The sequence below is a fragment of the Cyanistes caeruleus genome, chromosome 3 (genome assembly GCF_971803275.1).
Source record: "Cyanistes caeruleus chromosome 3, bCyaCae1.hap1.1, whole genome shotgun sequence".
Taxonomy (NCBI): domain Eukaryota; kingdom Metazoa; phylum Chordata; class Aves; order Passeriformes; family Paridae; genus Cyanistes; species Cyanistes caeruleus.
In genome coordinates this window covers 11,440,283-11,465,710 of record NC_141703.1, presented here as the reverse complement: position 1 = coordinate 11,465,710, position 25,428 = coordinate 11,440,283, and the positions used below count along the sequence as shown (strand labels likewise).

At 37.1% G+C, this 25,428-nt stretch overlaps 1 protein-coding gene across 1 annotated transcript in view; it reads left to right on the top strand.

Moving 5' to 3' along the window:
- Positions 1-25,428, top strand: part of IL1RAPL1 (interleukin 1 receptor accessory protein like 1) — a 660,827-nt gene that overhangs the window by 629,192 nt on the left and 6,207 nt on the right. Inside the window, exons 7-9 of the mRNA XM_023918520.2 lie at positions 5,381-5,513; positions 7,519-7,664; positions 18,522-18,665. Of these exons, the coding sequence (XP_023774288.1) occupies positions 5,381-5,513; positions 7,519-7,664; positions 18,522-18,665 (423 nt within the window). The remainder of the gene's footprint in view (positions 1-5,380; positions 5,514-7,518; positions 7,665-18,521; positions 18,666-25,428) is intronic.

The window sequence follows — 25,428 nt, the reverse complement described above, 5'->3', positions numbered from 1 at the left end:
CTAACTCACTCTATGAAGTGTGCAGCAGGACATTTACTTCATGTTAAGGGAACACAAGATATTGAGATGCAAAAATAGGTATGGGAACTGGAGGGCAGATAGCAGCAGGTGGTGCTTTGTGCATGCAAGGAAGGAAGCCAGAGGAATATCTGCAATTCACCCTCTTCTAAGAGGATCCTAAGAGATCAAGGGTAGATGAGCGTATGATCAAGTCACACAGCTGAAAACTACATGGTACCTCATTTTTCTTTGCTTTTTATTTATTTTCTTTTTAATCACATTTGCATGAAGGCTTTCAAATACTGTCAAATTGTTTTATGACACAAAACTTCTCTAAAAATGACTTACCTGTCCGCTGGCCTTGTCAAGTGCCACTGGCAAAACAAGTGAGCCATTGACTTGTTTCTGTCAATGCTCATCTGGCACACCTAGGAAGTTACCAGCTTTCACAGCCCTCCACTTTTCCACACCAAATATCACGACTGATATTTTGGCAGTGCGACGTGAATGGAAAGAATATTATTTAATTCCTATGTGCAAGATATTCATTGCATCTTGTCTTGACCTTTTATAATTTCATTTTGCGACGTTAACATTACAAATAAATGGCATACTTGTAAGTGTGTAGGTACTGTCTAGGTATTCCTGTACATAAGTTGTATAAATGGCTTCCACAGTAAAAGAAAGCCCCATATTTCAGTGCACTTAACATTTTCAGTCTTTTGTCACTCATTATTACTAGATGTTGAGCATGCCTCTCAAACACTTCCATAATATGCCTTTGAGATATCTTCTAAAAAGGGGTTGCAGTGCATTTCTGATTACTATAGCTGCTGCCGACAAAAAATGGTTTCCCTTCACTGAAGAATCTGTCAAAGCAAAGGTGAGGAAGGTTTATGGTAACTTGAACAAGTAAAGGTGCAAGTGGAATCTAAAATGACCATACAAGATGGCATTTCAGCAATCACAAAACATTCACTAATTTTCTAATTACAAGTAGCACGTTCTTAGCAGGCTGATGTTTTTTAATGAGAAGTTATTCACTAGGAATTTCCTTTATTTGAAATAATGTTTGGAAGTTAGAGAGTGCCCTCTGCTGGGCATTGGCTCCCATAGCAGTAGTTTGCAAAGCGCCCCAAATGTTGACAATTCGTGAAAATGAACACAAAATCTGTGTCTTTCTGCTCAAGATATTTGCTGGTTTCAAGGAAGAACATCTTTTTGTGATTCCTTTATGCATTCTACTCTACTTGGAAGCGTTCCGTGCAACAAAAACGGGTCTCAGTTTGGATGGCAAAGAGCTTTTGACTAATTAAATTTGAGCCTGGTTGGCTTGAGCTGACAGTGTGACTTTATCACAGTGAGCAGCAGGAACATGTAGCGCTATACATTCCAATTTTTACAAAAATAAACTCAATACTCTAAGAGAATATTCATCAGAAAAAAAGGGTGATTAAAAAATTACAGTTGAATTTGCTTCTGTGTTTTCTTGTGTGTCTTTATTACATTATTTCACAGTTAAAAAATTTATAATTATAAAAATAATTTATAATTATGAATAAAGTGTTATTTTTCTCTTTATCCTTTCTTTAAGTTGTTTTGACTTTTCTGCTTGTTGTTTTGCCAACAAAAATAGCAATACTGTGAGTTTCACTTAATAATTCTATTCTGATGCCTTGGATTTTTGCAGAGTCCATTAAAAAATATGAAACAAAACAAAAAAACACAACAAAAAAACCCAAACCAAAACAAAGCAGTTTACCCACGTTGCAACTTGAATTTTCAACTTACAGAAAAGGGGAAAGAAATAGATAAATTTCCCTAGTAATTTAACTGAAAATGTTTAGTAAATTTAACACATGAAATTAAAATCCTTCAAAAATAGAATATTATACTGTAGTAATCCAGCATTTACAGAAAAAAATTAAACTGAAGGCATAGAAACCATTATATATCTTTTAATGAAACTTTCAGATCTCTTCCCTACTTTTTCTAAGTACAGAAAAAAAATGGGGAGAAACAATTGCTTAAAGTTAACTGAGAAATTTCTATTAATTGATTGACAGGTTGTTTGTACCTTAGCTTAAAGATGAAGCAAAGCAGCTCTTGTATTTATTGTATGTTTCACGTTTTTCTACAAATCTGCAGACTTTTATAAGCAGATTGTCCTTGCGGAGTTGTTGGTGCCAAACCAGAGATTGTCTGTCTGTCTGACTTCAAAGGTGAACTTCTAGGGGAAAATGCAGCCCCTTGCACAGCACCAGCCCCTCCTACAGCACAACTCACTCACTCTCAGGATGGCAGCTCTGGAGTAGAGATCACAATGTGCTCCCAGAACTCTCTGTCCATTCATAGCAGTGCCCTGCAGTCAGCCTTTATTTACATGTGCCTGCAGCTGGAAGCCTCTTTGCTCCTCCAGGGGAGCTCCCTGCCCTCTGCAAGGAGCTGGGAGCCCTGCAGTAACAGACCCCCTAATTAATGGTCACAGCTGGTCATTAGCTGGTCACTGAATCTTCCTTGATGGCCAGCTAATGAACATCCCACTGGCTTATTGTGAGGATTGGTCAAGATAGACAGTGCAGGTAATTTATAGCTGAAGCCCCAGCATTCTAATGGCCTTCCCTGACTGCAATCAACACCGCACTGCTAAGTGGCACTACACTCTTCCTAATTTATTTCTCAGCTGAAACTATTTCATGTTGAATGGAAACTTCAGATTCTACACTTAAAGTTATGTTTGCATGCTTTATTTTGGGGGAAAACTTCTTTAAGAATTTAATAAGGAAAACAACCTTAATCTTAAAGGCTTTTTTTTTTATGATTTTTGCTCTTATCAGAAGATGTTTATTCTTAAAAAAACAAATCTATGTTCATAATATTCATCTATAAAAAGCTCAGAAGCCCACTCAGAGCAAAAATCATTTATCAGGGGTACCTGTTAGCTGTAGGAGCCTGGAGAGCTTTGATGGTTCAGCAAAAATCCTGTGGTGTCTAATCTCTGCGAATCATGGATAAATTGGCCAGAAGTTACAGTCTCTCTAGCTGTGATCTTGCCAGCTCTTAAAAGCTATAAAGTTTCAACCAAGCCTTGGCTTGGTAGGAAAGCTCTGGAAAAAGCCCAAGAAGTGGCAGTGATGCATTAGGTAGCACTCTTCTCTCCAAGTCTGGTAGATAATGCCATAGGGGTTGTCCAATTTGCACAGAAGGTGGCTTTGGCTTTAGATGTGCAGGTACCTTCTCCCATTGCAAGAGTGCACAGATTCCACTGTCACCGAGACATTCATAATCCTTTAATTTATATTTTTTAAATAAATTTTATATAAATAAGTTTTATATTTTCATTTTCACAAATTCAAATATCATAATTTTGATGCAAAACCAAAACAGAAGCAAATCCCAAAACCAAAACCAAGCAACCCCTACCCAGCCCCACCCTCCACCTGGTATATCTGCAGTGAAACTGCTATAAGAAACAGGGTTTTGTATGGCAGGGAACCAAGAAATTGATCGTGTTCCATTACAGGTTCTCAGGCACATGACCTACATTAAGTGGTGTCCCCATGCTCATCTCATTCCCTGCAAATGGCTTCAAGATTGCAGAAGTCCTTCCCCCAGTGATTCCAAATTGCACTTCTTGAGCCGTGAAGAGATTGAGAAATTGAGTTTCCAGGGAGGTGTCCTGACCATGGCTCCCTGGGGTGTGAAAACAGGAGCTATGCTTGTCTTTAGAAAGAGAGTTTTTGCCCTCTCACTGAAGATACTCATCTAATATTTGACAACTTTGCTCTAGATTATGTGATATTATTAAAATTTCTCATTATACAGAAATTCCACTTCATGCTTTTTGATTATGAATGAGACCCTTCTCTCCATCCTAGCTTCAAGTACTGGAATATTCCTGTATCCTTAGCAGGCCTTGCTTGTAAAAGGTACGGTAGCAATCAAACCGTCTTTAAATGACTAAAAAAACTGAGTTCCTAAAGTTCCAAAACGGATTGGGAAAGTAGCAGACATGGTAGTTGCCTTTATGTTGCACACTTGGGACACAAACTTTTGATTCCAAATCTTTCATGGCATGGATGTGAGAGCTCAAGCCAGGCAGGGGAGAAATTTCTAAGACATTTATTTAATGATTACTTGTCTTCTTGTTACACAGAATCCTGCATTTTCTTTCATGCTAAAAAGTAAATATGATATTCAAATATTAATATTGTGTGTTTTAGAAGAACCAGGTCCTGACACAAAACAGTATATTTTTGAGGAAATTAATTTAACCCAGATGGACTTATGAGATCTTGGTAGAGATAAAGTAGTGCTAACAATGGTTTTTTCTCATTTTTTGTCCAGGAGCTGTCATCAGTCAGCTTTAAAGTCCAAAAATCAAAAACTGAAAGTGTCAATAAAATATGAGTTTGGTCTCAGCAGTAATATAAACTCCATGGAAATACTCTCTTCAGGGGGGAAAAAACCACTTCTTAAATCCCAACACTTTCTTAAGTTACTGTGTAATTATCCCCTAAAGGAATGCCCATGGCAGTTGAGAGGAGTTGGTGCATGTTGAGACAAATCTCTTTAGAGCACTGAACTGGAGATCTTCAGCTGTGTCTGTCCTCTTGCTTTATCTAGTCTTACCAACACACAAAAAGTGTGAAAGTTGCCATTTTGATCCCTGTATGTGCTCAAGATTAAAGCCCAAAGCCAAGTGATACAAATAAAATGTAAGATTCCATAATGAAAATAAACAAAGTGAAGGCGTATTAGCTTTTAAATCCTCATTATAATGATTAAATAAGTAATGCTGTACGTATATATAGAATTTCTGCTCCCTGCTGCATGTTCTGCTAATGGTTCTTCCCATTCTAATGTTCAGGATTAGTTCACATGTGCTTTTTTTCAAGTGTCAGTGCTTAAAACTTTGCTGCTAAAGTAGTTTAGCAATGAGTACCAGCGGTCCCTTGGGAATGGAACTCTACAGGAATACACCAGCCTCTTTGCAGAAACCATTGCAAGGCTGAACTGACACAGATGTAACATCTATTTTACCTAACTTTTATCTTTTTCAGGGAAAACATAGAAATATTTTGTTAAATTAGCTCCTTTGGAAAAGATATAGTCTCTGTGTTTCCTAAGTCTTTCTCCTTAACAATGTAAGAAAACGTATTGAAAAAAAATTAATCATGTTTTTATATATAATTTAATTTCATTTTGCTTGTATTTATTTTCAGAAAATGTATTGAACCTAGTGTCAAGACAAGCAGATAGTCTTGGAAACTTTCAACAGCAGCTGGAAATTGAGGAGCTCTTTGAATATTTTGGTTTTTAAAAAGCAGCTGTTTTTAAATTTTGAAATAAACATATTTTCTTACATTCTTTGCAACAGGCAGTTCTGCTAATCTAACCTGCAGAGCTTTCTTTGGATACAGTGGAGACGTCAGTCCTTTAATCTACTGGATGAAAGGGGAGAAGTTCATTGAAGATTTGGATGATAGTCGAGTCTGGGAAAGTGACATTAGGTAAAAGAAAAAGGTTTTTTCTTTTTTTCTCTATTTTTTTTTTGATAGTTAATGTTATACTTTTTTTCACAGACTAACTAAGGAGCATATTGGGTCTGATCTTTGTTTTTGCAACATACATCCTTTTCCTTTTTGACTCCAGCAGTAGAGAACAGAAAAGTAGAGAACAGAAAAATGCCCTCCTCTAGCCAAATCTGATGTTAGAGCCTTGCAAAAGCAGAATAGCTACCCAAAAAGAGCTGTAGTATTGACCAGCTGCAATGTACCTAGTGACTTTTTCAAAATGTGTCAATCTACTAAAATAACCATGAGGACACTTAGTAAGATGAAATAAAGAAAAATAAAATCAGCTCAAAAAGTATTTTCAAACATGAAGCCTTAAATAAATGGTGAAGTTTGACTTCCCTTTTGGAATGCTTTGATTTCTTCATGAAGAAAACCTGAGTTTCCTGGGATGTTATCTGGCTTGTGAGAGCCAAGCATCCTGTTATGTGGGCTGCTTATATCTGCTGAAATACTTGTTTTGGAGAGGATCTGGAAATTCATGCCATGTACTTCCACTGCTCCTAGAAGTGCTGCCTCATTTAGAAATTAAGGACAAAAGTGGATTCGTATTGAGGATTACATGCTTGACATAGCATACTAAATCCTATCCAATATGAAGTATCTGCTTGGATCTGAAGAGATTCCTTTTTCATTTATACCTCTGCATGTGTGAATATCGCTGTTTCTATGTATCACAGAAATTAAGACTCAGAAATTCAGGCAAATCTTAGTGTGTATGTCATGGTTTAACCTCAGACAGCAAGTAAATTCCACACAGCCACCCATTCACTCCTCTATTATCCCCTCTCAGGTGGGGAAAAGTACCGGAATAAAACTTGTGGGTTGAGATATGAACAGTTTAATAATTGGGACAAAATAAGAGATCATAATAATAGCAATAATACTAACTATAATAGTAAACATATGTTATTAATAATAATTGTAATGAAAATTAGACATAGATTAATAAAACACAAGAAAATGAAATTATGGACAATACAATCACAATTAGCAAAATCAAGAAGACCAGAGAGACTTTCAAGGTCATCATCCCCAGATATAGGCTAAAAAAGGAAGTGTATTTCTCCCCAGTGTACTTCAAGTTTATTCTATAAAAGTCAAGACCAATACGCTTGAACGGCACGTGACAATAAGATCAGCTGCATTTGGTGTTTAAACCTTTCCGAAGTCCTTCAGCCAGTGACTTGGCTGTCTGATGACTGACAAAAAAGTGACAATAAACCTGTTACGACTTTCCTGTTTTGTGGAGGGGGGGAGCAGAAAAGCTCATTTCCACTTCATTTTTCTGGTCTGGAACAGTTTATCACTTGCTTTCCAAAGTTCCTGAAATCACTGATGTTAAGAGGGAAAGAAAGCAATGTGAAGACAAGTGGAGTCTTACACAGGAAGCCTTTTATTTATAATCTGTATGAACTAGCAGCACTGGGTATGCCAGTTCTTCCTACTGTTTGATAAAACATTATCAAATTTATAATAATGCATTCTAGAAATTATCTCTCAGACCATGGCATGAACACACTGTTTCTGAGTGGCATAAAGAAAAGACTCAGAAAAAGGACAAATATTGTGTTTGGCCCAGACTCCTGGTGTGACTCTAAACACCCAGAAAAAATGTTTCCAGTTTCCTCTCTTCTACCATTCCAAGACTTCATGGATCAGGGTCTCCATCAAAGTGTGCAATGATACATTACCCATGTGCATATCATTCTGCTTGAAACAGACAATGAACTGCAGCTCTCATTAACATTTACAAGCCAAACCTCCTCATTAGAAGTGAGGAAGAAAAGGGCATGATATAATTAAATTAAGATTGCATCAAACCATAACCAAATTCGAAGCCAGAGAGTTGTGAGTTGTAAGTAGCATCATTATGTCATGATTATCTGAAGCTTCACTGTGGTACAAGCAGAACAGCAGTGATGCTTGTTTTTTTTCTCAGGGTTCTCAAGGAACATCTCGGGGAGCAGGAGGTTTCCATCTCATTGATTCTTGACTCAGTGGAAGAGGCAGACCTGGGAAATTACTCCTGCTATGTTGAGAATGGGAATGGACGCCGGCATGCCAGTATTCTTCTACACAAAAGAGGTAAATATGCAGCTTTTATCCATGAAAGGGTGAAATGCAGGGGTGGTCAGTTTGTAGAGATTCCCTCTGATGCAGCATGAATTTTAGCTTCCTAAGAATTAATAGTCAATGATTATTTTTCCCCAGGAATTTGTATGACTTGCAAAATAAAAGAGAAAGGATGTTGTTAATTATGGCTGTCACTGGAAAAAATACAGTAACGCCTTTTAATTAGATCTCTGTAAAAGATGCATTTAATAATTCATTAACTTTAAAATTTATAAAGGCTCAATAGAGAAAAAATAGTAGGAAACTGCAGGTTATACAACTTTTAAGTTAATCATTTTCTGTAAGGAAAAGAAAAAATCAAATTTTTGGAAAACCATAAAAAAACCCTTCCACTTCTATCAGAAATGCCACCTAAAATCCATGCCAGGGGGGGTTCCTGCATAGCCTGACACAGACTTTTTCCTTCCAACACTTTTGTTTAACATCAACATTTCTGAAGTGAAATCTCATGAGAGAAGCTTCTAAGAACCTTCCTGTTTCTCCTCACCACTCCCATGCCAGGATTCCAGCCTGCCTAATGGCCACAGCCATCTCCCACCGAGATGATTACGGGGAGATGGAGAATCCCCTGCAAATCAAAGCTCCCAGACCCACTTTGTCCACTCTACCTCCCAGAGGGTGCTCCACAAGCCTGGGATTAACACTCCCCACCCTCATGCAGCTGCCTGTTGACTTAAGAAAGCAAAGAATAAGCAGGAGCAGTGTCCGCATTTTGCTGACATTCCTGTGCTTTTTTTAGACACTTTGTAAAAGTGAGCAAACCAGGATCTTACTGTGGTGCTGAAGTACTTGTGGCATCTCAATTTATATCAAAGCAGTGATATCTTCCCTAAATTTAGTTCTGTAGCATGCAAAGTCTGCCTAAGCTTAGAAGGAAGCCATAAATCTAGATAGTGTGACCAATTTATTTAAATGTATTGTTGGGTACCTCCAATTACTTGAATAGAATTTAATTTTTCTGAACTCTTGTCATTTCCTCTTAAAAAATGCAGATGTGAATTACCAGCTATTCTGCTTATCCTGGCATTTGTCATATTTTCTTGAATTTACTGAGATGAGAAATTAACTTATTAAGTAATTGAACCACAACAATATGCCAGCTAGTAATCATACTCTGGTCCAGAGATATTTGAACCCAGAGAAAGAGCTTGACCCAAAAAGACACTGAAATCCAACAGCTTGTTCTTAATAATCAAATTACTTGATGGAATACTAAAAATAAAGGATTTTAAAAGCTCAAATTACTTTAAAACCAATACCAATACAAACTGACATCTATTAAGTCACCTGCTGATGGTAAGTCCTTGCTTTCTCTTCCATACATGCAGTAGCTCCAAGACTAAAAACATGTAAGTCTTCTCTGTTCTGCAGCCACCAGATTTCTAATTTAGCTTTGTGCATGCATGAATTTTGCAAGAATCTACTTTCCTTTCTCCCTTTCTTAGAGAAGTCAGTAAGTCAAACATACCACAGTATGTGGCCTCATGATGACATGCTTAAGAGGGAGTAATCTCAATATTTAATTGCCCTTATTAATACCAAAAGGACAAAAATAGCAGGAAAAACTCGCAAAAATATTTTTTTCCTCTTTAAGTAAGGCTGAATCTGAACTAGATCTGGAAGCAAAATCTGTTGTGCCCTCGAAAGACAAAAGGTACCAGACACAAGCCTTCTACACATTTTGCATGTTGACAACTGTTTCAGTGAAATGATAAATTAAGCATGACAGATAAAAATTTGAGCTAGTCTCTCAGGTCTCCTAGGAAGACGAGTTTTGCACTGCTTGCTTAGTCCCCTGTATATCACCATGACAACCTTTCGGTTTAGGTTTCCTTGTTTAGATCCATATTTATTCTCTGCTAGGATTGAGTTAGCTGTTTATTAATTTCTGATTATTTGGCTGACTTAGAACAGTTGGGACCTAACAATTAGATAAATTTGCTTCCTGTACACCAAGGCATTTGCAGATATATTAGTTTTGGCCAGTTTTCTAGTTAGTGATCTTTTTTCCCAGCAGTATAAGAGTACAAAAAGGATGAATCTGGAATGTTCATTGCATACCTGAAAAAGAAATTATAATCCTTCTTAAACTTCCTGTGTAGAACATTACCACCAGGATCAGAAGGGACAGCAAAGAGAAAACTCTGCTGCTGAACAAAGAGAGTTCCTGGAAAAAGAGGCATTTAGGGCTAAACACTGCAGTGGGCATTCAGGTACAAAGTTTAAGCCTTTCAAACACCCTTGAAACTGCTGCTTCATCCAGGTCAGTAGAGTCTCTGTACACTTAAAAGTCCAGGGGGAGATTTTAGGCATACCTACACTTTCACAGGCCCTGAAAGCATAGAAAGTCAACAGACCAAATCACCAGGAAAAGCCTGGATGCATCTTCCTTAATATTCCCACTGGTCAGCCCAGCGAGGACACACTCCCACCTCACAGAAACCCTGAGCAGGGCCCATCAGAGGGCAGTCCCTGCCCAAAGCACAGCCTGGCATGTTTGGCCAAAGAGAAGGGGGCTTCTGCTCACCCCCTGATGTGGCACTGGAATGAACACCAGAGCCTCACCCTTCCTGACATGAACTAATTTCAGGAGGGAAGCAGAACACAGTGCCCCTGGACTCCTGCACCGTTTGTGCAGGAAAAGTGAACCCAATTTCAGCATGCAGCACTGGGAAAAGCTGGGGCTCCTGGTACCTCCCTCTAGTGCATGCACCAGTGCTCTGTGTCTCAGGGAGCCCAGCTCTTATTTTCTCCTGAGCTTCCTTTACTTTTTGACACTAGTGGAGAAGACCTATAATCTATGTTTTTCTGCTGCCAGCTAACCATTTTTTAGAGTTCTAAATTTCTTCAGATGCTGTGCATAGGGGACATTTAACTCACAGATAAAGGCAGTAGAGTATTTAAAGCATGACAATGCCAATGCTGTTTCCTTTTCTCATTCATTCCAAAAAAATTTGTAAAAAAGGATAGGAAAAAGAGAGCAATCAGAACCCAAAAGGTTTAACTTTGATCCCTTTCCTCCACCTTCTGACCAAGTCCCTGTCACCCTTACAATAAACAAGTTATTTTCTCCTTTGTGTGGAGAAAAAAAAAATCTACTTGTTATAATCTAAGGTTGATTTTGTTACTTACTGGTGATAGGTGCCATTGATCATTACAGGTTAATCTTCAGGCAGATGGAGGAACCTTCTAGAAATTAATTTTGAGAGGGGTACTGACAGCAGCTAAGCAGAAATTTATTAATGACAGACCACAGATTGCAGATGATATAACAGGTGGATCATAGACTACAATTCTATTTTTTTCATAAGTTTTTTTTAATTAAAGAAGGCAAGCTTATGGTCTATCAATGTAGTAGATAAAAATGAAAAGGAAAATGAATGTTCTTCTGCAATATTATATATTGACAAATATGACTTTCATGCAGGATCAAAGTCTTCATAATCTTATTTTATTATAGACTGTGTTATAAATACAGGTTATTATCTAATTATGTGACTATTTTTTTGAAAGTCCTCTCTGTGTGTCTGCAAGTAGAACTCTACAGCAAAAATAATCTCAAATTCTATCTTGGAATTATTATTTAGGTGGTATGGGTATTATTTTAAAGGCTTAATAACATACTGGTATTTTTCCTGGGACAGACACCAGAACTAAGGTAACATGCTTTCCTGCATTTTTTCAAAGTATCTACTTCCCTTTCTTCCCATTGTCATCTACTCAGTGTTATCATCTAATTTCCTACCCTTAGCCTCTTCTTTTGTTTTCCTGCGTCATAGATGTTCTCAGTGGGCATATATGAATTTTGTTGACTGCAGTTTAATAAGGAGTAGTTAAAACAAGTTTTGGATTTTTTTTTTTGGTTTTTTTTTCTGTCAAGAAAAATAAAACAAAATATTTTCACTGAAATAAATTGTTGAGAGAAAGACTGTGTTTGAAACTGTCCATGAAAATATATGTTTGAAAAAATATTCAAGATAATATTTCATAGATGGAATGCCTCTTGAGGAAAACTACCTTAATTTAAACTCATAATTTCTTAATGCATAAATATCATATTAATATTTCCTGTACAATATAACAGCAATTTATGAATAGAAAATAATTCCAAGTTAATTTCATATTAATGATAATAGAAGTGCTGACAAGCACCTTAAATTGCAATGCCATTCACATAATAGTTTAAATCTGGTTTGTTATTTACAAACTTCAATGTATTATATACATTTTCAACCAGGTGGAAACAATTTCACACAGTTGTAATGATGAGTGACAATTAAGACTTAAAAGAAAAAAGAAACTACTTCTTGTCTACCCTCAACAAAGAAACCCTGGGTGTTACATCTCCTTTTACCAAAAAGCTTCAGAATGCTTCTGAAATTTCTGAAAGGAAACTCATCATATGAAACATGAGAACAATGAGTTACATTTCAGCTTCTGCTCGTTGGGCCTGAGTACTTAGTTCAATCTAGTGAATCTCTGAGTCTCAGCGAGAGCAAAACTGTTGAAGAACTCCGACCCACTTGGTCAGTTCCGACCTTACACGAGTCTGTCTTCCACTGTATAAAGCATCCAGGTTTTATTCTGCACTGCAGGAAAACCTTTTCCAAGACCCTCATCAGGTTTTAGAATTGGAATTGAAATTGGATTGGATTGATGGAAATTGGTTTTTCATTCACCTATGGCCATTGAAGAAGTCTTCAAGCTGCTCAGCAGTGCAAAAGTTCATTCTCCCAAGAGGTTCACGACACAGGGCCAAAGGTCAAATATTGGCTCCCTTCTTGTCCCAAACTTTACTAAAAGTGACTTTCCTTTTACACTCAACCTCATCTAAAATCAATCAAGGAATAGAATACTAAAGACCTCTGCTAGAAAGAAATTCTTCATAAGATCACTCTTTTAATCAGTCAGCTTTTTCTCATCCTTTAGAAAATTGGACTGAGATAAGTCCAGTAAAAGGTTTGCAAGATTGCTCAGCATGTGCCTAAATCTAACTTTCCTCTGATAAATCTTACTGCATCAAAATGCATCAAACAGATTGGTTTAACAGATTACTGTTTAAAACAACTTTTGTACCACTTTTATCACAGTTCTTCCTTTTATGTAATGTCTAAGTGCAAGTCTAACCTTGATTGGCAAAGATGAAAATAAACTAAAATGTCACAATTTTTTCCCTTAATCCATGTATAGCTAAATTATTCATTAATGTTATCCTCAGAAAAGAAAAAAAAAAAAAACAAACAGTATGTTTTATGATCTTACATCTTTGGAACTCAGTACTCAATTTTTTCCCCTCAACTTTAGCACCCCTCAGTGCCTCTTACATTCATTTCTTTCAGAAGATCTAAATGAAGTAATAGTGTGGGCTTGTTTGATTTCTGCAGTACAATTAACAAATAGAAGCTCTCCTAATGAGGAAGATTTCAGGTCATACACAATTCATTAATTTGGGGAAGATAACCAAAGATTACTGCAGTTCCACACCGTGATGCTTTTTTTCTTCAATCTATATAATAAACTGCTTTTAAAATGCATTGTTATGTATTTAAATGTAGTAAGCTTCAGTAAGATTGCAACATCTATATTTTCCCAACCTTATCCTCTTTTGAGCTAACATACTGTTGGAGATAGTCAGTGTAATTACTCTCCTACTGGGAACAGGTATCCTGCACTTCTCAGCAGAAATAAAAATTCCATCGGTAAGAATACACCTCTATTATAATAATTTACTATCTCTCTTCTTATAGCACTGGAAACCCAACAGCACCAAGGCTCAGATATGTTTCCTGTCATACTCATGAATAGATTAACAAGATCCCTCTGTTGCATTTGCACACATATATCCTTCTGTTTATATAATCCCAAATCTGACTAGTTCTTTTTCATAAGGGAATCAGGAATATATATTATTTATTGTTATAAAAAATAAAGAGAGACAACCAGGTCCCAACAGTTCTAATAAATAAAATGAAACTACTGCACTGAAAGTAATTTTGTAAATCATGACTAAATTTAGGCTTCAGTTAACTCTGTAGACATACACAGGCACACATGGCCCATGCTAGCAGAAAGCATATCCTTTGTGCTAAGAAATTATTTCATGACCAAGCTAATGAGTAGCACAAATCCACTTCTACTGCTATCAACAGTACTATTGTCCTGCAATATCAATCAGTTATTATCCATAACAGTATCCATACTGGATATCCATATAGGATATTCACATATATCCAACTAGGTACCTTTAACACAAACAGATTTTTTTTGGCAATTTGAAACAAAACAAAGAAAAATTCCTAAAAAAACAGAGAATAGGTTTTATACATATATGTATTGGACATGTGTACACTTATAAAGCCATGGTTCCATATGTGATATTTTGGGAAGATAATTTGTTTAATAGCCATGCCATGACAAATACTGTACTAAGAAGGGAAAAAAAAAAAAAAAAAAAAAGAAAAAAAGAGTTAAAAAATTCACACTTCTTCATTTAAAAACTGCGTATGAGTTTCTTTGTTGCTAACTTAAGCTCTGCCTACTGTTTATGGCTGATCTCTGAAATGACACTCAGAAAAGTGTTCGTGTGTTAGCCAGATTCCCTCTTCCTTTGGAAGAAACATTCCTGTTCATAACCAAACCTGCATGGTAAAACACAGCAGTCCCTGCTCCCCTTCCAAATTATATTCAGTATCTTTATGGTTCCTTTAATAATGGAAGTCTATGAAAGTATACCTAAACAAACTGAGAACTGCCTCTAACCAAATCCTATCTCTTTGTGAGTTAAATCATCCAAGACAAGCAGAGAATGGAAATCAGTTTAGGTCAAAAAGTTGCAAAGATTTATTAATGTGCTAACCTGAAGCTCTGTGAATAGTCCTGTTGACTTCAGAGGCATTACTTATAGTCCATGAAGTTGAGCAATCTGCGTGATTGCAAAATTGAAAACTTAGATAGACTGTAATTGGATTTTGAAACAGGTTCAGAAACTGAATACACAGCTATAAATCACATGTGTTCAAAGAGTTATAAAAAAAAGAATGTTGGAAATATAATTCTTTTTTTCAGTATTTCAGTTTTATGAAGGCTAATTAATGAATAAAATTAACTTTAAATTTTTACAGATCATTAAATGTAAAGCCCCTGAAGCATGTCATATAAGTCAAAATATATGAATCTTTGACAGAACACTTTTATTTACTTTCTTCTTACAACTTCAGCTATGATAAGTGAATGACCTTTATGACACACTGAAAGGAAGTTTATCAAATATTAGACCCAGGTGAGGATCAAAGATATAGCCTACAAATGTGTCCAGTAATTAGGAAAGATAAGGTATAAAATGAGTGCATTTATTACAAGACATTTATGCTAGATATTTGGAGAGGGTATGTGCTTTGTTTTAATTAGCTGTCTCTTTCACTGAGTAGCTTGGCCAAAGCCTCCTGATAAGGAAAAAAATTGTAGCCATTGGTCAAAATGCTTGTAACAAATCTTCTTTTAAATTGAAGCTATTTATTCAGAAGCCAATCTACTACTGCTGCAGCAATCAATGTGTTTTCCTTGGAGTAGAACTACTCCTGTGCTACTGGAAGACTATTGTTAATTGCCTGTAACTAAATGATTGCTGTGCTTCTGGATGTAACTCTCTGGCACTTGCTCGTTTGTTGTGTTTAACAGAATGCCTGTCCCCCCAAGGGTTAGCCGAGTAATTTTCCTTTACTATTTTCTACATTCAGTCTCAGCTCCTTAAGGAGGGCCACGTCTGTAATTTGAGCAATGCAAGACGGGGGCTAAATAGATTTTAAAAGGTTTGCACTTCTCATGTCTTGCTTCTGATGTGGAATTGTGAGAAATTGGATCTTTTTAGTATGTAGCCACTACAGGAAACTTGAATTTCTGCAGGAAAAACTGATCACACTTCAAAGGGAGTGTAATGCCTGCTGCAGCAACTGTGCTCAAATCGCACAGTAAAAGGCAGAATAAAGCAGCAGAAAAAAATGTTATTGTGAGGGTAACCATGGGCTGCAACCTTGCTGCTACTCTTTAACTTGTCTTTAGCAGTCACTACATCATTGTTGAAACTGTTGGCACGCACATCACCAACACCCTTGGCACCCACAGAGCATTTTTCAGGAGTAAGCTCTCCTGGGGAGGAGGCAGAGCACCTTCCCCAGTGCACATGGGGAAAACCAAGGCACAGAAATGTGAAATGGCCTCAGTCACCTCAGGGGCCAACAGCAGAGGCAGGACTGAGCCTTCTGCTTCTTGCACCTTAGCTCAGCTCAACACAGAGTAACACTGCTCCTAAAATCCCTGAGGCATCTCAGAGCCATCCAGTGGCTAAACTTTTAGGGCACAGTTTAGCATCCTGCAGAAACATGAACTCAAGGCCTGAAAAGCATCAGCCTGGTGTGACACTGTGCCCAGGCCAATCCCCCTGCCTGCACGGATGTGGCTGTCCCATTTCCAGCCCTTTGGGGCGAGCTCAGGCATCCCTTGGGCTGGGTGTAAGGGTGCAACAATCTGCTGGGATAATCAATCCCCTTCTCTGCCTCTGAACCCTGACAAACTGCACCCAAAATGCAGAGTGAACATGTGCTGATGGATTCTGTCCAGCACAAAGTACAAGCTGGCTCTGTTAGATCAATAGACCATGAAACTTCTTTTGCAAACAAATCTGTTTAAAAAGAATCACTTTATCTGTGTATGATCACGGCAGCTCAGCAGCAACACATGGAAAGGTAATTGCTAATATGTTTCAGGCATAGACAATTTTGTCATTTGCTTTGATGGCCTAATTAAGGACAGTTTCATGTGCTTTCAGATAGATTTCACTGAAGCAAATATGAAGGCATAATCTTATTTTATGGGGAAACATATAACTAAGGGGAACTCTGATGGCAAAAGTGATGCAGTGTATTAGTTTGATTTCATGCACAGTGGCAGAAAACAGATGAATACCTGCGGTTATTTCTTTCCATTTAATATAAAAATCATTAGTTTAGAAAAAACTTCTGTTTTCCAGTTGTAAAGTTTTTCTTTGCCTTTACTGTCATAACAGCAGGCACATAGAGTACTTTGCACCTAGCAACCTGAAATATTGAAGCTTTTCTTCTAGTTACCACTGAACAGCTGCATCACCTGTATTACAAAATGATAAACAAGGTATAGTAAGCCAGTGCAGAGTAATTTCCATTTCCATTTATATTCTAAAATACTGCATTACTTGTCTATGCAAACCATATTTTGTCAAATGTTTCTAATAACATTTCCCTCTCTGGACCAGAAAAGTATTGGGAGTTTGAAATAACCATGTCAGTCTTAAAAATATCTAACACAAAGGAGTTTTCCAGCACAGTTTTGGGAAGAATGACATGGAATATAAATGCCTTTTTATTTTATTTTATTACACTTTTAGTGTCTTCTAGAGAGCAATGAAATCTTCTTACAGTTGCCTCATAATAATAAAAAAAAAAAGTGTGCGATTCTCAGTATAAGCTGTCAAATAAATGCGATTGTCAATTTTTCCTCTAACCTTTTATTTCTCTAATTGAATTGTATTGTGCTGGATTATCAAATCTCCACAACCACACACATACACAAAAAAAGGTTACTCCAGGTACACACTACTTCACTCACAAAGAATACTTGTTCCAGCACAGATGTTCTATGAAGCAAACTCTGTATCTTAGATTTCCAAGATCTGGTGGTTTTTCCTTGCTCAAAACTGGGTGATTTGGAAAAGCAAGGAAGATCTTCAGACTTGCCATCTAGTGATTTCAAATTACAAAATTGTTAGCACCTCTCCTCCTGCCCTTCTTTTGTGACACTAAAGAGTTTTTAGTCAATGAGCAAATAGAAAGTAACAAAGCTCTGTGAGCTTCCTTCAAACTGGGGGAGGCAAAAGTCCATGGTAGCATAGAACCTTAGGCCTGAAAAGTAGCTCCTCTGCTGGTGCTGGACACTTATGGTGGCCACAAGTGACTGCTCCCTGTCCTCAGGAACGGAGCTCCATGATCTCAATCCATCCTGTGAGCAGACATCAGTGAGGACACCGAGGAGTTGGTCTGAATGGGAATGTCACAACACACAAAGCAGGACTGTTTGCTCTGTCTCCACATTAACTATGTGCACTGGGGGAAAAGTGAGAATAAGCTGCAGACCTCTGGGACATTGTTAAACATACTAACATAAATGTAACTGAGATGTGAGGTTGTAGGGTTCTTTGGATAACGTGTCTTCACATCTCAAGTGTTTTGTGAGGTTACTATTGTTATTATTATTATTATTATTATTATAATTATTAATAATAATAATAATTAAATCATGAATCTTTTCCAGTTTTCCCACATCTTATTTGTATGTGGAATAAGGGAAGACCTGGTTTTGCAATGTAGTCCTCAAAAAGGAAACATTAGCCTTTTCTTTCACTCTTAGTCAAATGGCAACATTTATCTAGGTAAAGCAAACTGTGATCTAGCTACAGAAAGATAATGGAAGAGAGTTATAAAATATATCATGTATATGCACATACTCATAGACAAAGACACACACACACACAAATATCCCCAGCAAAATTTATTTTTTAAATGACCAATTCCTACGGTGTATCAGAGGGAAAAAACAGCTTATTGAAGAATATAAAACCCATCAATTAGGTTGATTCAAGGGCTTTATAATGAAATAAACATATAAATAACCTATCATTCATTATTTTATTTTAATGTTTAACAGAAGTGCAAGGTCTGCTGCTAATCTCTCTGTGGTTTGGGATGTTTGGTTGTTACTGTGTTTTGTAATTCTTTGCAGAGTTGATGTACACAGTTGAGCTTGCTGGTGGGCTTGGTGCTATTCTGCTGCTGCTTGTTTGTTTAGTGACTATCTACAAGTGTTACAAGATAGAGATTATGCTCTTCTACAGAAATCATTTTGGAGCTGAAGAACTAGATGGAGGTAAGGCAGCTTCTTAGCACATTTCCTACATTCTAAGAATATCTGTCTTTTATTTCTCTCCACAGAGGCCCAAAATTAATTTCAGTTCAAGATGTGTTAACAACTGCAGTTTTAAGTGCTGACGTGAATATATGTTCCTCATACAGAACATAAGCACAGTCACTGCTGAGCTGATGTGTGTCCCGCTCTCTGGAGCTCCAGATGACATCCATGTGGTTTTTTATTTTGATTTTTATTCCCAACACTGAATGTAAATTGCCAACATGTACACATTAAACATTTTCACTTCCTGTCAGCACTGAAAGCCAGCTTTACTTCTCTGTGAGCTAGGGGGTGTTCTCTCTAATTCTGTTCAACAAATAGGTAGAGGTTGAAGTGAATCTCAATTTACTGCTTATTTAAACTGATCAGTTTCAATAAACTCTACTGAGAGTTTGGGAATGTACCCAGTAGTTCATTTGCTTGAGTTCATTTACTTAATCACTGAACAGGCTGTAAATGGTCTTAAAGTTGTTCTGTGATTCAAGAACATCCAGCCTAAGCAAAAGTAACCCACAATATGTGCACCAGCTCTGTCAAACATATACATGCATTTTCATCTTTTTTTTTTTTAAGAACTGAAGGAAAAGGTCTTATTTGCCTCTAGCTTTACTAATCAAAATTGTTGTTGAACAGAAAACTGGGTTGAGCTGCAATCTCTGATTAATTAGATTTGGTTTCTTGGGTCAAAATTCCTGATGTTTTGGGTTACCACTATGTCTTTGGTGACAGGACCCTTTTTTCCAACAGAAATACTAATAAAAGGTCTTTTTACAGGTCAAGGTAATAGCCTGTAGGCAGAAGTCACTGTGATATATTAAAATAAATACAGATAAATATAAAATAAAATAAAATAAAGTACTCATAAATGAGTGATGGCTAAATCTGTCACTGATAAGGAAAAGAGCAGTTGCAGACTTACAAGTCCTTATATAAGACTTCCATAATAAAATCACTAGGGAATGACCCGTTTCTGCCTCCCATCTAAAAATGCACAAGGATTCAAAATAGAAAATGCTAAGAACAACAACAACCCAAGAACATCAGAACATTTTGTAACTTTCTACAGGATTTACAAAAAGATGCATTAATGTAGCAGTTCAATGAAAAAAAAAGTCAGGTTATTCTATTTATTTTACTGAGGGGGAAACTGAGGCCCAGAGGGACTGTGATTTGTGAAGGATTTTGACAGACACCTTCATATTTTTCAGAAGATCCTCTCCTATCCATAAAGCAGCTGCCAGTTTAAATGGGCATATTTACTTCCATAAATTATGTGAATTTAATAATAGTCTGATTAGAATATGCAGAAATAGACACTTAAAAAATTAATTGTTTGGGTAGAGGTAATTTATTTTTTTCTCTCCTAGTATCAGTAATTCTTGCTTTTATAATTGTCGTTTCTCATTTCTCAAATAATTCCAATTCATTTGCAGACTTACTCTGCCAAACTTTACCCTCTTACCTCTCTCTCTTGTCCCATCCCAAACACTGCGCACTTGGGAACAGCAATACTTGAATCACAGATTTTAAATATCAAAAAAAGTTACCTCTAAGGGATACTGTTCTGTGATTCAAAAGGAGGAAAACCAATATCTATTCAGTTTATCCTTCTGAGCAAAGGTCATTGCTAAAAAGGTCAAGCATGGGCTCTCCTTAGAAGATCTGTGATACTGATTACTGATTACTGATAACTTGGGTGCTCAACCCTAACAATATAAAAAGAAAACTGCTACTTACAAATTCCTAATGAAAACATGTAGCTTGCACTGTGTTCAATGTTCTGGCAACATGGATAAAACCCATTATGCTAATGAAGTGACTGCAGCAGCACACTGCAATCTTCTCTTTCACTTGCACGCATGCAAAAGAAGGAAGATGGAGAGAAAAAGTTCCACAGAAGCCCAGGACATGACTTGTGCAGAAATAAATTGCTGAGATCCCTTCCTTTGGCTTAGTTTGTTATTGACAGACACAAAATGCTGAACTCTAAAATCCTATTCTAACCGCATCTCCTGCAGTGCAGCAGCAGAGCGCCCACGTTCTATTCATAATTTACACCATGTTCTGTCATACTTCAGGACAGCATGGAGATGAGCAAACATCAAAATATCACAGTCTTTTTTTTATGTGTGCTGTATTGTACCCAGAGAGGATTTGAAACGCTTTAAAGGTGAGGTCCAATTAAAATTTTCAGTTGAAAATCTCTTTTAAAATTCAATGCTTCATTTCTTCCCTGATCAGAGAACAAGCCCTTCAGGATGTCAAATCTCATCACAATTCCTTTTTCCTTTCCAAGCCTTAGACACATCAATTTTTCTAAGGCTAACTAACATACGCATTTTTGTGGGAGTCATGGGCAAATTGTGAGAAGTATTTGAAAACAAAGTATTTAACCCTTACAGCTAATGCAACTCAATTTATTACATTCTGTAGGGACACTGCAGATTAACCAAGTGACACAGCTGTCGATTCCTCATTTCTCTAACTTACAGTGTTGAATTTCCCAGTGTTTTTTCTCAGTCTAAGGACAAGACTCTTCTTCTGTTTTCTTTCTGTCCTGCAGACACTGCAGCTCAGTCCTGGGAATGGGAATTGAAGCCCTCTTTTTGTTTTTGTGGTTGATTCCCTGCCTTTCCTACTAATTTGGAACATTAGTAATATCAGTAATATTGCTGCTTCTCCTCTGACTCCACACCTGTGCTTTCCAGCCGTGGGGATGGCGTGATGGACACCACGATGTGTCCTCCAGTGCGGAGTGGCACAGGGTGCCCCGTCCGGTCAGGACACCTCTCCCAGGCACTGGAGCACTGGGGCTACAGAAACACTCTGACCCTTAGAAAAGTAGGAGCTTTTTCACCTGCAGGTGTTTGGCATGGCCTTGCATCTCTGAACCATAATGAACCATTACTGGTTTGGTGGTCAGAGACTCACAAATCTGTTTAAGAAAAATCCAGTTCAAGATCTCTCCGCATACGCAGTAAAGATGATAGCTTGAAGTGCTATGGAAACAAAGAAATGTCCTGTACTGTTCTGAAAACAACAGCATTTTCAGAAGTAGATACTTCATGGGAACTTCTGAGGGATAATCTTTGTCAAATGCCAGGTAACCTTTATAGTTTTACAGCTTTAAACTTAAAAGCTTGTTTTAAAAAGCCTTGTCCATAAAGCACACTTTAGGGACAAAATGATATTAGTGAAAGCCACTTTTAGAAGTGATGATTTATTCTATTTTGTTGTACATTGAGCTACAACAAAAGAGATTTTATATCATATTCACTCTGTGTGGAGCATTTTAGCAGTTGCTTTTCATGTATTTTTATTTTCCAAGGACCTTTTCTTGCTGTTGTTCCCAGTTATTAAATGGCTTTATGAAAAGGCATATTGTACTTTAACTGACAGAGTGAAAATGCAAATAACCATTTACAAGTACCTGCGATCAACACATGCCCTGACTTTTTTCTAGCTTGCACTCTGTGACCTTAAAAGCTGTTTCTATCAGAAGAGATATTACTACTGTATAGAAATCTGCTCTTTATCAAGATATAAGCTGACTTCCAGGCACCCTAAAATCAGTGGAAATTTTCCCATTGTTTTACCTGGGACAACTTTCTCCTTTGTACCATTCCTGCGCACCAAACTGTGCAAGGACCAGTCCCCAGGCATGACAGCCACATCAGCCACAGTGAGGGTGGGGAGTCACTTCTCAGTAATGCCAGGTACAACCCTGCCTCAGAGTGGATAGGAGGCTCAAAGTGACCAAAACAACTATTTCCAACTTTTTTTTTGTGCCATTTCGAGATCTGAGAGGTTCCAGTGCATATGTGGATAACTGTATGCCAGTTTAAATTTACATTATGGATAAATCCAGAAGTCTATAGAAGACAGGCTAAAAACCATCGGACATGGTGAGATAGGCACAAGTAATCAAAAACTTCTACTTGTTTGTGGTTTAGATTCTAGTTGCAGAGGCAGGACCATATGGTAAAGCTAATAGTAGAAACAGTTTGCAGGTACCTGCCACTACCATTACCTGGGTAAATTTTTAACCTTTTAAACTGGTGGAAGTATTTTAGCAAGGAATTAATAAGCAAAGGTGAACACAATCCAAAAAAAAAAAAAAGTAAGAGAAAGGAGAAAGGAGAAATTTTGCATTAGGAGGCTGGCAAAAACAAGTAGTAATTAAAGACAAAATCTGACTAAATCCGTTGTAGATAGTTTTCTAATGAAATTTACATAAATAGCCTTTTTCACATCTATGCTGACAAGTAAAGCTTTAGGCTCAAGAAAAAAAGAAGCACGTTGGCAACTGATAATTAGAAAGTGAGAGCTTTCTTTAAGAGCTGAAATTATGGCCTTCACAATGACCCTTGGTGCCATTAGGTTCCATCAGCTGTTTCTAAAATATTGGGCAGGAGCTCATTGTGGTGTCCTCAGTCTTCTTCTCAGCTTTCCTTGCCATGGAAGCCTCGGTGAGCTGAAGGAAGCCACGGCCTCTGTGCAGCTCAATCACAGGGAAGGCAACCAGGCCCAGGCCTGGGGAGGTTCAGTTCTGAAAGAGGGAAAGTGACTGCTTTTTTCTGTTTGTTTGTGTGTTTCTTTTCCACCACATTGCTGAAATTAAGCAAAGTGCTTCTAATAAGATTAAAATGTGCCACTGCTGAGCTCTCTCAGTTCTGGAAATCTCATTTGGATATGGTACATGACATCTCCACTGTTTCTTGGCTGGGCTGTTTGCCCTTTCATGAGAGATGAATTTCTACTTCTTGTTGAGGGAAAGCAAATCGATGCTCAAATTAGGAGACTGATGAAACTGGTTCTTCCTTGTAGTTCCTGTTACACCTGGGAGTCCTTATGTAATCATGATTTTGTCCTTGCTATTATTTAGCTGCAAAAGACTAGCAGGGCTCATGGATGAACCTATGGGAATGCCCAGATAATATCTTATTAACTGTCCAGGACAAGAGCAGGTAAGAAATACTTCTTAGTGGTTTCCTGGGTTTCATCCCAGTGAGACTCTTAAGCAGCAAGGAATGGCAGTGCTTTGAGATTCTTCAGGTTTCTGTGTGACTAAGTTATTAACTTTCAAATATAACTTTTACCATTGGTTTAAGCACCACCAAAGCGCTTGCGTTAATGATTATGCTATGCAGGTATAGCTAGACTGAAATTACTGCTGAAGTTAGTGACTTTGCAATTACTGAATCTTCCCTGGGGACACACAAAATAAGTTTTCAATAACAGTCTTACCACTCGTTTATATATTCTTATTGGCTATTGGCAAATTGTGACGATAAGAAATCCTGCTCCATGAATATCAATTTCAAATTCTATTTAAATCACCTTAGAAAAATGCATCTCTCTTCTTTCTAAACATTACTGGTTACAAAAAAGGATTTTTCTCTTATTTAATTACAATTTTATTGCTGGAAAACAGTTTCTTTTAACTCTTCTTATTTATGTTATTTATTTACATCTGAAATGCAATTCAAACAATAAAAACTCAATTTATATCTCCACTGAATATGGGATTTTCTAGATTCTATGCATGAAATGTGCTAATTCAAAGCAAAATTCCTGCTTTTTTTCTCTCTTCCTATTTCACAGCACCTAAAGTGCATGTGTAATATATGATAAATATTTATCCTAAAAATAAAATATTACCAAGATCATCTTTAGATTCCAAACTAAGATATTGTTATAAGTTACAAACTTCAGATGTAAAGAAGAAAAAAAAGACACTACCATACAATTCAGCATCACTCCCTTGCACAAGAATATGAACTATCATAAGGAATGCTACACTTAAATATACTATGCCATGGCAAAAATTGTATGGGTAGTTCTTAATTTTTATTAACATTAAAAGGGCTTGACATTTAAAAATAATAGAAAATGTTACATTAGCAACAGCAAATAGTGTGAGGAAAAGTATAAGTATTTTGAAAGACCTAGGATTTGAGCATTTTATTCAACTCAGCATTAAATGATATTTTTTCATTATATTAAGGATAACCACTATCCCAATGTATATATTAAATACAGCCCCCAAAATAGTGAAGCAAATACAGATTAAGAAATGCCATAAATTTGAAGCAGCTATAGTCTGAGAAGTTTTGAAAGCTTCTTTGTAACCCTTCCTGAACATAGCACGTTTTTTTAAGACAAAAGCTTCCTGTATCAGTTTGATTCCAGCTCCCTGTGGCATTTGGGGGGATCCAATCTCCTATTGCCAAAGCTCCCCTTGAAATCCTGAAACACTGAGTTAAACCAGTGCACTGCTCCTAACTCCTGTATGAGTATCTGAGCATTTAAGAGAGCATGTTCTCTGCTGAAGGAGAGGAATCATCTGTCCAGCTCCTTGTTGGTCTGGAAGATCTGCCCAGAAGATCTGGAAGATTTTGCTGAGCTGTGGAGCACCCTGTGTGTGGTCAGCTGCCTCCAGTGCACTGGATGTTTCTGAAGGCACTGCAAACTACTCTGAGCATTTCAGGGTGCACAGACACATGAGCTGACTCCACTGCCTAGGTCTTAGGGCTTCATTGAAATAAGGCTCACTATAAAATGTAGCATTGTGGAATTTGTCCTTGTTTTGCTCTCTTAATCTGTCTTGTGCTAGAATGTATCTTGCCAGCTAAAAGTCAGAATTTGTCACTGGCTCGAACATGACTGATAAGAAAAAATTTCTCTCTATTTTTTTTTTTTAATTTTTTATGCATGTATA